The sequence below is a fragment of the Zingiber officinale genome, chromosome 7B (genome assembly GCF_018446385.1).
Source record: "Zingiber officinale cultivar Zhangliang chromosome 7B, Zo_v1.1, whole genome shotgun sequence".
In the NCBI taxonomy this organism is placed as follows: Eukaryota; Viridiplantae; Streptophyta; class Magnoliopsida; order Zingiberales; family Zingiberaceae; genus Zingiber; species Zingiber officinale.
In genome coordinates, this window is record NC_055999.1 from 118,166,558 (window position 1) to 118,179,153 (window position 12,596).

At 37.0% G+C, this 12,596-nt stretch overlaps 1 protein-coding gene across 1 annotated transcript; it reads right to left on the reverse strand.

Annotated features, from left to right (window-relative positions):
• Positions 1–2,583: 2,583 nt before the first annotated feature.
• Positions 2,584–4,012, reverse strand: LOC122004799 (transcription factor MYB23-like). The gene is made up of 3 exons (XM_042559630.1): positions 3,814–4,012; positions 3,598–3,727; positions 2,584–3,052 (listed from the first exon to the last, which is right to left on the reverse strand). The coding sequence occupies exons 1-3, from the start codon at positions 3,995–3,997 to the stop codon at positions 2,653–2,655; spliced, it is 714 nt and encodes a 237-aa protein (XP_042415564.1). The 5' UTR covers positions 3,998–4,012; the 3' UTR covers positions 2,584–2,652.
• Positions 4,013–12,596: the final 8,584 nt, after the last annotated feature.

Genomic DNA, 12,596 nt, shown 5'->3' on the forward strand with positions numbered 1-12,596 from the left:
CTATCAAGATCTCCTTCTCGAATAGAACGTCGGAGGCGGAGAAGCCTCGTACACGAAAATAATGCTGAGAAATGAAAAACTGAAAGAGAATTAAAGTACAGAGTGTGTTGTTCTAAAAGGAGAAGAACAGAGTTCTATTTATAGTCCACTAGCCGAAACTGATCGTTACTGACATGGCATGGTCCGGGAGCCTGGAAGGGCTCTAGGCACCTTGGTTGCTCCGGGCGCCCGGACCGCCTTCGCACAGGGGCACCTCACAAAGGCGCCCTGGCTAGACCATACTGGTCTAGGCACCCGGAGTAGCTCCGGGCGCTTGAACCACAATCAACTTCAGGTTGACTTCCATCCGGGTCTTCCGTTTCGGCTCTGCTTGCTTGGGTGAATTCGGCCATCCGGAATAGGGCTCACCCGAACCATTTTCCGGCCTTCTCAAGCAACCTTCCGCTCCGGCTTCTCATCCCTCGAAAATGTTGCGTGCTTCCTTCTCATCCGTCAGCGTACTCTTCCGCAACGCCTCATCCCTTAGACGCATCGACGCCATCGACTCTCTCCCGTGCCATCCTTCTCGCTAGCTGCGTGTTTCGCTCGACTTCTTGTGCTCCTAAGTTCCTGCACACTTAGACACAAGGATCAAACTACAACAGGAACTAACTTGATTTGGTTGATCACATCAAAACAACCACAGGGTACTTACAAGTTTTTCTTCTTCTTTCAACCATCCCGTTGATCGTGCCCTTGTCTAACCTTCAGTAAAAAATTTCCCAGTCAAGTATCTAGTCAACCTTGACATTTTTGATTACACTCTTATATCAAACTGGTTAACCTTTGACCACCAAAAATCTCCCAAAAGGACAATTGCACCTGCAATCTACATATATTAGGCCAACTTAGACCCAGGGACAATTGCACCAATTGTTAGGACTAAAAGAATTAAGATATCTTTACAATGGTATGATATTTTTCACTTTGGGCCAAAGTTCTTATGGTTTTATTTTTGGGCTCTACCTAAAAGACCTCATACCAATGGAGATATTTTTTTCTTATAAACACATGATCTTTCCCATATATTTTTAAAATGAGACTATGTTTGCAACCTTGCAATTCCAAAATCCCCTTCTCAAACGAAGGACCAGAGGGTCCCCCCTCAAGCGGAAAGCCTATCCATTTGACTTCCGATTCTTGACCCACCAGTTCGTCTTACCCCTCGGTCCAACCGACCTATTAAGATTTCTTTGCCTAACTAGCCGTAACTAGGACTTTCTGCCTCTCGGTCCAACTGACATATAGGACCTCATTGCCTAGCCACAACTAGGACATTCCCCCTTCAGTCCAACTGACCTATTAGGACTTCTTACCTGGTATCTGGTCCTCTTGATCTAGACATGGGAGCCTCCACTTCCTTTGTTTGAGGTTAATATTTTACTCACATGGCTCGATTAGACGATAGCTCTTGTGTACAGTCGACAGTTAGACCTTCTGACAGTCCGGAAACTGATACCAATTGTTATGACAAAAAAAATTAAGATATCTTCATAATGATATGATATTGTCCACTTTGGGACTAAATCCTCATGATTTTATTTTTGAGTTTACCCAAAATATCATATATCAATAGAGATATTTTTTTCTTATAAATTTATGATTTTTTTCTATATATTTTTAATGTAGAATTATATTTGCAACTTTACCACCCAACCCTTATAATATTCTGTTAATCAAGAAAATAATTGTTAGGACAAAAACAATTAAGATATCTCCACAATGATATGATATTATTTATTTTGAGATTAAATCTTTATGATTTTATTTTTGGGCTCTATCCAAAAAATTTCATACCAATAGAGATATATTTCTCTTATAAACTTATAATCTTTTCCATATATTTTTAATATAGACTATATTTACAACTTCACAACCCAATCCTTACAACATTCCATTAATCAAGAAAAAGAAACTTTCTAAATAATAAGATCATTATTCATGTGTTCTGAGGATATGAAACTGCACATGGCTACATGAACAAATCAAATCACCACCAAAATACACTACTGAATCAGCACCTCTGCAAATTCCGCCATCTGATTCGAAGGATTCGATGTCGAAAATGCCTCTAGGTCAGAGTTGGTCGGTCTCAAAGCTTGCTACTTGCTCGAAAAAAAATCCTCATCTTCAACCGAAACTGAGAAAGAAGCATCTAGTATCTTGTCTTCAATGATTGGTACTGCTTCAGTGCACTCCTTTCCACTCCCATGTTCACTTAGGCTATGCTGTAATTAAGTTTGTATCATTGGATATGAATTTATATGCGTAGAACTCGTCAACTCGTTCTCTCATTAATGCTGAACTGATAACAAAATCGGCTCCATTGCTATATGCACATGGTCCCAATAGGATTGAGTAATTCGAGATCTTCCATTGATGAGGAGAGTACGACATTATCGCACTAACATCCGATCCACCTACTGTTCTTCTTCCCAGGTTCACTGGATTTCGTACGTGGAGGACGGTCGTTTCAGTTTTAATTTTGCTATGCTATAATTTTAATTTCGATGATACTGCATCCTATATATACTTTCTTTTTGAGTAGATAAAGTTGCTAGAATTTCGATTTAGAATTCATGATCATGCTTGAGGATACGAGATTGCACATGGCTACATGAACAAATCACCACCAAAAGTCACCGGAGAATCAGCACCTCCCCAAATTCCGGCATCTTGTTCGAAGAATTCCAATTCAAAAACACCTCTCCGCGGCCAGAGTTCGTCGGCATCAAAGCTCGCTAGTTTCTCTAAAACATCCTGATGTTCCATCGAATGTGCGAAAGAAGCATCCAGTGTCTTGTCTTCATTTATCAGGACTTCTTTTGTGCAGTGCTCCCTTCCACCGCCATGCTCACTTAATGGAGTCGACTCACTTTTGCAAGTTGAGCTCTTGCACTCGGTCGTGCTCGTGCCCGACTTGACTTTGAGCTTCTTCTTCATCACGGTGTTCCAGAAATTTTTAATTACATTATCTGTTCGACCGGGCAATCGCCTAGCTATCAGAGACCACCTGCAAATTTTAACGTTGTTCAACTTAAATGACTAAGAATATCCACATCAATTATTCTATTCAAAGAATTTTTTTACCTATTTCTTAAATTTAGATTTAATGAATAGGGATTCTCTAAATTTAAGAAATGAAACCTCTACACTGAAAAATAAAATAATATTTCTTTTTAATCTCTCTCATTCCATTCATTCTTTTAAATCTCTCTCCCATTCATTCCATAAATATAATAATGATGGAAATTTTAAGATAATTAATGTAGTGTGTAGTGAAAAATGATTATCTAAATTTAATAAAATAAGTTATTTATTCTAAATTTTAAATATAATGATAGAAAAATTGATGTGGATGTTCTAATAGAAAGACACTCAAACGTATTATCCTCCATGGGTGTGGTGCAATTGTAAAGCATTTAAATATGCATTGTGCTCCGAATTTATCCGATAGATGAATCAGGAGGGAAAACCGGCCGTTTGCTTTCAGGATTAGTCAGACAAAATTTGAATACCTGAATTATCAAAAAATTATGTAAAAACACACACGACCACCTGTTTCCCAAGAGTTTATGGAGCCTGACGATGAGGTCCTCTTCGTCTTCCGATATGCTCCCCCTCTTGATGTCCGGCCGGAGGTAGTTCAGCCATCGATGCCGGCAGCTTCTCGAGCACCGATTCAGGCCTAAAGCAAAGCAAAACAAAACCCCAAAACCAATCAAATTAATACACAGATCAATTGCCTCGATCGTTATATAAATGAAGCGTGACCTGAAGTTTTGGAGGCCTTCCCCCACTTGCCTACGCCGTGAGCTGCCACATAGTCCAGCAGGATCTTGTCTTCGGCAGCAGTCCAGGTTCCTCTGTTAAACCCTAGTTTACTAGGAGGTGCGGTTTTCTTGTTGTCCATGTTTAGTTGACAGGAGAGGAGAGGAGAGGAGAGAGAGGTCTGCATGGCGATGCTCTGGCGATCGATGACGGATCGATATCAAGCAGCTTCTTTATATAGAGCAGCGGCTAGCGAGGGAGATGAGCAATGAGAGGATCGGAGAGAGGCCTGCGCTACTGGCTGAATTGGCGTGGGGCCGCACGGCGTTGTCGTCGGAGAACAGCGCCGTAGAAAAGTCGTCTCTCCGTCGACGTTGACGGGCTTTGTCATGCATGTGGGGTTGCATGTTCCAACACCTGCCAATGCTGTTGAACAAAATCTCTATTCAATCAGAATAATTCATCAAATTAACTTATTTGTTTCCAGAATTTGAATCATAATAATTTTACTGTTGCACCAAAGTTCTCCTTAGTCAAATTAACTTATTTGATGTATAAAAATTTATTAATTCTTAATTAACTTTAAATTACCAAACAATAAAATCCAAATTTAAATAATTAGGTTTAGGAAGATGTCCATTTCATCTCCTTAAAGGCTTTTTAACACCAATCATTTCTTCTGACAAATAGAATACAGCTTAAAAAACACTCCTTATTTTTCTTATTGTCAAATAGGCTCCTAAGTTTTTTTAAATATCAAAATAATATGTTTATCCAAAAAATATCTTTATTTCAACACTATGATAATAATTTTAACTAAAACTACTATAAAAATTACTATACATTACTATTTTAAAGCTTAGTCAAATTTAATTCTAGTAATTTTATTCAAAACAACTAAGGTATATAGTAACTTTGTTCAGAATTGATATAAGATATTGTAGTTTTAACTAATTAAAGTTGTCATATAATATTCAAAACAATTACTAATAAAATTATTATATATAGTAAAGTCGAGATAAATGTCTCCCTTATGTACTAGTCACTATTCTAAAGTTTAGTAGTCATCCGTGATTTATCTCCTCCATACTGGCTCTGGGACGGATTGACAGGAGGGGCGCTAGGACGAGCGTATTCGTCTTTTTTTGCCATCATTATATATAGTAATTTTTTGAGCAGAATTATATTAATTTTAACTAAAGTAGTTATATTAATATTGAAATAAAAAGTCCTTTTTAATGAAAACTACTTTCATAAAATTATTTTAAAATATCACCTTGTTTTTCTCCCAAAATAGAATAGTGTCACCAATGTAGTTATTTTTGGTAGGAAATCAACATCCAATCTCACATCAATTCAAAGTTATGATGCACATTTTAGTTATGTAATTATTAAATAATTACATAATCAAAGATTATAGAAAATAAAATATAATCTATTTATTTAAAAATTATGTTTTATTATTAATTTTAAAATCATGTAAAATCTTATACTTTCAAAGTAATTAAATTCCTAATTATATCCCGTATTTATTGACATGATGAACATACTCCATTATCAAGGAAATCATTTATTATTTAAATCAAATAGGATTAAATAATATAATCTTACGTTAGATAATCTTCAACCAAATATATCCTAATACGATTTTGTAGATTGAATCGGATGAGGATGGTTCAGATAGGACTTGAATATGCTCGAATCTAACGTAACCTAGACTACTAAAATCTATAATTTATTTTAAAAAAGTATTTCTATATTATCCTAGAAAATAATAAATGAGTCCGCAGCCACACCAAGTGAGCAGTTATATCATTCAAATGATTAGCCATGAATGTAAGGGTTGAATTTTAGTTATGATACATTATAAGGCTTTTTCTTTAATGGCATGATAATCCTAAAAATATTAACTATTTGAATAATTTTGAAAGTATTTTTTAATTTATCTTTGTTAATGATAGAAAATTTATATAAAATAGGTCGATGGAGATTGACATTTCAGAGTTCAATAATTGTTTTAATAGTACTTCTTAAAAAATTTATTTTTTTCCTTAAAAAAATCAGTCCATTTATTTATTAAAAAAAATTAGACTTTATGTCAATTTATATATCTTGTGTTTATTCACCTTTGTTTTTCGTGACCTAAATTCTTCCTGTTAATCATTCATCGATAATTAAGTACCGCTTTTGCCCCCGGCAAAGCTTTTGTGTAATGACCGTTTCTATTTAAAAATCGAGTTCTATTAACTGATGAATTTTTTTATAATATAAAAAAAAATCTGAAATTAATGATAGATTTTTATCCATCGCTAAATTAACTATCAGAATAATGTTCCATCGCTGATTAACGATGAATTTCAAATTTCATCACTAATTAGTGATGTAAAAAAAATTCATCATTTGTTTGAGTAATTTCATCTGATTTTTTTAATTACTCTATTTAAATAGTGACAAAAATTTATCTCCGTTGATAATTAAATGAGTTTAATTAGGGTTTCAGTTTGGGAAAATTTTCTTCCCACATGCCTGATTAGCTCTCCTCTTCCATCTCTCCTTTCCGCTCAATCTCTCCGTCTCCAACCCGATCCTCTCCTGTTCTTGCACGATCTACTCTTCTCATCATTTAAGCTCCTCAATCTCCTCACCTCTCTCCCCTTAACTCCATTGATAGGGCTGCAGCTAAGAGGAATCGGCTAGCTGCGGGCGAGAGGCATCGATCAATTGTGTTGGATCATGATGCACATGAGCGGAAAGTAAGAATTCAAAGATTAAGAAATACGAAAAAAACATAAACGATTTTTACTTGGTTGGAGCCTTCGGCGACTCCTACTCCAAGGCCCAGGTCTCGCGGACCTATCGATGGACAATTCACTAAAAACCTCTTCCGGTACCCCCGGAAGAGAGACTCGAGTACAAGAAAAGTTAGATCAAGTGCAACACACTGCACTTGTCCTTTTATAGTAATTAATTATAGTAACAAGATTTTACCAACACTTTTTAGGAATTGAAATGAGACACTTTGTGTTGATGTCTGTCTACCGAGCGCGATCAGAACTCCTCGGAGCAGTCATCGGGCCAGCAACTTCACAGTAGAGTTGCAACAAGAACTAGGAGTAGTCGGAGGTTCAAATGTGCGCACAGTAGCTTGTATGTACTTATTGTGTAAGTGCCTACTCGAGACTGTTTTATAAAGGGCTTGGAGGACGCTTCCCATAAGCATGGAAGGCACATTCAATAAGGCAAACTCTATCCCGAGCAAACTGACACTTATCTGTGACAGATTCCAAAAATTATCTTTCGGAGGGCACCTTCTATAGCCATGGAAGGCGTCTTCTATGAATAGTACCGAGGCTCCTTCCATAGCCATGGAAAGCGCCACGGGTATTGTTCACCCGAATGCAGCTTTACTTCTTTACTTGTTTTCTTGTCCTGCAACAAATGTGTTAGTCCAAATACCCTGCAAGACAATTGTTAGCACAAATATAATAAATAGAGTAATTAGTTCCTATCCTCCCAGGACCAGGAACTAGTCAATGTCTCAATTTAGGGATCTCAAATGGACCTAAACTGGACCGACGCCTACTGCCCCTCAATTGGGACACGTCCTCACAATCACTCTCCTCTAATGACTTACCTTTTGCCAGACATCTGGTTAGCCCGTTGACTAGTCTGGACTTCGTGCCAGCTATCCAATTGGCCCGTCGACCTAGCTGGACTTCGTGCCAACTATCCGGTCGGTCCGTTGACCTAGCTAGACTTCGTACCAACTATCCGATCGGTCCGTTGACCTAGCTGGATTTCTCCTGCAGACTCAGTCAGATTGTTAGATTATAATGAACCTAACTTAACTTACTTTGTCATTCATCAAAACCTGAATTAGATTGTTAGTGATAACCGCACCAACAGATTGCGAGCGATAGACATCGGCCAGCTACGGCCAAGAGGCATCTGTTGGCTGCGGTCTTTACCCCGACCTAGCCTTCGACTGGTTGTGGCCAAGAGGCATCGATCGACCGCAACCTCTGCCCCGACCATAGCCTTCGACTGGCTGCAAGGCCTCGACCACCCGCAAAGACTTGACAAGCCACAACCTCAGCCCTGACTGTGAGGCCTCGACTGACCGTAGTCTCAGCTCTGACCGTGAGGCCTTGGCTGGCTGCGAGCTCAAACTTGGCCGCGAGGCCTCGATTGACCGTGGCATCAAGCTTGGCCCCGAGGCCTCAACAAGTTGGGATGTCCTGCGAGCTTAACTGGCCACAAGCTCGATTGGCCATGAGCTCGGCTGATCGCGAGTTAAGCCGTGTTCAGGTTGGCGGGATGCATACAACCCAATTTGGATGCATGTGCAGTCTTGGCCAGGTGGACACACTTTGAGACCTCTATTTTTTGTGATATTCATTTAGTTTACCAAAAATATTTATTTGTGCACCCTCATATTTTGTAATGATGATGAAATTTTAGGATTGAGATTAATGATTTAGTTATGGATGCTTGTCTTTTACATATAAATCTCATTAGTTCTACCATGTAAGATATTATTATTCTGATTTGATTATTATTTGGTATGTATGCATGTTATTATTTTATATATATAATCATGTCGGATATTACTGTACAGGATGGCTAGATTATTCTAATCTTTTATTTATTCTTTCAAAAAAAATTGCATCTTGTTTTACTTCTGATGACCATATTGTGGCTGTTAATATTAGTAATAAATTTAAAAAGTGTTAGTGCACTTCTGGTACTACATGGAGACATGTAATCCCATATCTTTTTGACTTTTATTATCAGAAATTTTTAATAAGTAATTTGAATATTATTGATATTAATTAAATAATATAATATCCTTTTATACCAATTTTCTTGATATTATTATAAAAAAAATTTGGGAGTAAGGATTTGAGATACAATTTTAAAAAAATATATGGAATAATTATTACACAAAACTATACATGAATTTATTATACAAGTGATGACGAAAGACAATAAGGTATCTCTTATACCAGATGAGTTTTGGGTTGCATGGAAGAACATTTGGACTGCAAAAATTAGAGGATCGAAAAGCCCGCTAGAGGGAGGGGTGAATAATGTAAGTCATTTTTTTTTTACTTTTTCGTAAAATGATGAGAAAATACAGCGGAAAGAGAATTAAGAGTAGGACAAAGAAAGCAATATTAACACTTTATTTTTACTTGGTTCACAGCCCGACGAGTGCTAGTCCAAGATCCGCACTCATTGAACGTTTCATTGAGCAATCCACTACAGATTCGTCAATTACAAAAACCACCGATTACAAATAATGAAATGGAAATTAACGAACAATATGTATACCGACAACTTGCAAAGGATGTAAACTTGAGCATTGTTGTCGGAGGAACGTTTCGTCTTTGTGGAGAGCTTTTCGGAGTAGCACGGAAGAATGGAAGTCGTAGAGAATGATATCCTCAAGCTACTGGTCGAATGCTAGATTTATAGGTTCATTTGGGCGCTTGGACTGGTCCTCGGGCGCCTCCATTAGGCTGATATGATGTACCCTCGGTGAAACTCTATTCACCAAAGTTTATATGGATCAAAACACCTAGACCACTCTTGGGAACCTGGACTTTGACGTGTGCAAGACAACGACAGCATGCCAACTCATCTGCCCACATAGTTGGATGCTAACTCACTCGGGCGCCTAGAGCCTCTTAGGGGCACGTGGACTCCGGGGGCTTGGACCCTTCCCAGACACCTGGAAGTCACTTTAATTTTTCGGCCAACTTCCATCTTTGATTTTCTGCATCACAAAGTTAGAAAAATAAGCATAATATAATGATTTGGATAGTCTCAGGATTATCTAGTTTTGACTTTGGATTTTATTGAAAGTCGAATCGACACCTACTATTTTCTCAACGGGGAACACATCCTCACCTACTCCTCTTGAGAGAGTTTACCTTTTTGCTAGACATCCAGTCCTCCAAACATGTTTAAACTTTTGCTCAGCATCCTATCTTTAACCTCCGGGACTTACCGCTAGAAGTCTGATCCTCAACCCACCTAAACTTCCGCTTGGTGTCTGTAACCCCCATGGCTTCTGCCCGATATTTTGGATCTACGAAGACTTCTGTCCAGTCCACTCAACCAAGACTTCTTGCCCAATCTACTTGACCATGACTTCTTTGCCTAGCCTTAACTAGGACTTTTCTGCATACTTAATTAACATCATTAGCTAATAAGAAATCTTAACTTTGAACTTTTACCAACATCAAAATCAAGTTTGATTATCTAATGCTCCCTACACCAACAAAAATTATAGCAAAATGCATCAACTACTCGAAACAATAGAAATACTAAGGTTGTTGGCTTGAGTACCAGATACACAAAGTATACGACTAAATCATAATCTTTTGTAAAGGACATAATAAATTTGATAAGTCTATTATAAGCTTATATTTGAATTTTTTTATTATTAATGAACTTATTTTGTTTTATAAAATTTTTTATGTATACAGATTGAACCTTATAGAGGCGTTCCACTTATTGGGAGGTATTTCGTAATACACATAAAAAAGGATGACACTTTTGTCGATACTCGATCAAAGGCTATACACATAAGAATTTAAATATTATTATCGTTCACATTTGACAATTACTAGTTTTATTAACTGTATATTAAATATTCATAATATTTTGTTACATATGATGAAATCATTGATTGAGTTGCTCAAGCGTCTCGATCTACTATAGAGGGAGGGGAGTTACAAACTCCATAGACGATGTACTAGATGAGATATATTTTAACGTTGTTGGTGGAAGGAAAAAGTGTTGGAAGCAGTCCGAAGATGGAACTTTGTTTTGAGCGTGAATCACTTTCCTTAAAGAAATTTTGCCCTCGCTATGTTGCTGCCGCGTTTTAGCGACAAATTCCATCCAGGATACTCAAAACAATGTGGAATCTATAGACAACAATTCTATAGATCCCCCCCCCCCCAAGACAATTTAAATAATGAAAAGTAATTACCGAGAAGATGTTAAAAGGATGTATATATAGTGAACAATGCAACCCTTGAGAAAGGTTGTGGAGACACCTATTCATGAATGGACAGGTTAACTATCACATCTGTTCACCAAAAAATTCAAAATCTTTGACATATATATAAATATGCTCCACTTGGTTACCAAGGTCACCAATTAAATACAACACACTCGATGCACATCCTTTAATAAGCCTATCAAACATCTTCATTCTTTTCAATGTGGGACTAAACATATATCACTAATTATTTCAACAATCCCCCACTTAGTGATATTTGTAATCAACTGCAAAGTTATATGTATCTAGTAGGTGTCTTTCAACTTAAACCTGCTATTAGTATAAATATTTCAAAATCTCATCGAAATATATGGTAGTTAATGAACTTAAACCATAATTTCTATATGATAAGATTGGAAATATCATACACATAGAACTTTTGATTTCTCTAATATGTCCACCGTGAGCTTTAGCACCATATTATGGCCTTGTGCTACCCTGGATTCACAAACACTTACAAAAGTTTTATTCTCAAACCTTTGACAGAAGCGGCACCACTTCTTGTGTTCGCATAGGTGAAGACCTTTAAAATCTCATTTGAGATTTCTTGTTTATGATCAACATACATCTTCATTAAGAATACTTTATATTCAACCTCTTTTCCATAAGTACTTCATTGATTCTAGTACTTGCTACATGTCACTAATAATTTGTTGTTACCTGTTAAACCTTTAAGATTGCTGTGCAATAAGAAAGGTAAGGTTCCCATTGTTACTGACAAATCAGAATGGTTTTAGACCCATTTCACTTGTAGTGCTTTTTATCATATCTCTCGAGAGTCCTTTTGTTAATGGGTCGGCTAGGTTCTTACTAGACCTAACATAGACAACTGTTATAATACCATCAGAAATTAGTTGTCTAATATATTCATGTCTCAGGGCAATATGTCTTGATTTACCATTGCAAATCTTACTAAATGCTCTAGACATAGTTGCTTGACTATCACAGTGCAAAGAAATCGCTGGCATTGGTTGTGGCCACAACTCTATGTCTGTTAACATGTTTCTCAGCCATTCAGCTTCTTTGCCTGCGGTTGCCAAAGCAATGAATTCTGATTCCATTGTAGAATGAGTAATGCACGTCTATTTCTTGGAAGCCCATGAAATAGCTCCTCCACCCAAAGTGAAAATCCAACCAGACGTCAATTTATTATCAGTGATACTAGTTATCCAACTAGCATCTGTATAACCTTCTAGCACCGATGGGAACTTATTATAGAATAAGGAATGAGACTTGGTTTTCTTTAAATATCCAAGAACTCTTCCAACTGCTCTCCAATGTTCGGTGCTAGGATTATGTGTATACCTTGCAAGCTTGCAAACGGAAAAGGCAATGTCGGGTCTTGTACAATGCATGACATACATTAAACCGCCAATAACACTTGCATAGTCTAATTGACTAATTGATCTACCCGAATTATCTACCAATTTATTCGAAACATCAAATGGGGTGTTGGCTTCTTTTATTCTTAGATGAGTAAACTTAGAAAGAACTTTATCTATATAGTGAGATTGACTCAGAGCAAAACCCCCACTATGTTTCGTCACTTTTATTCCTAAAATTGTATCAACTTCTCCTAAATCTTTCATCATAAACTGAGAAGATAAATAAGATTTAGTTTCATTTACTCCTTACATATTTGTTCCTATAATTAACATATCATCAACATAAAGACATATAATTATACCAGCAATTTTTGTGAATTTAGAAT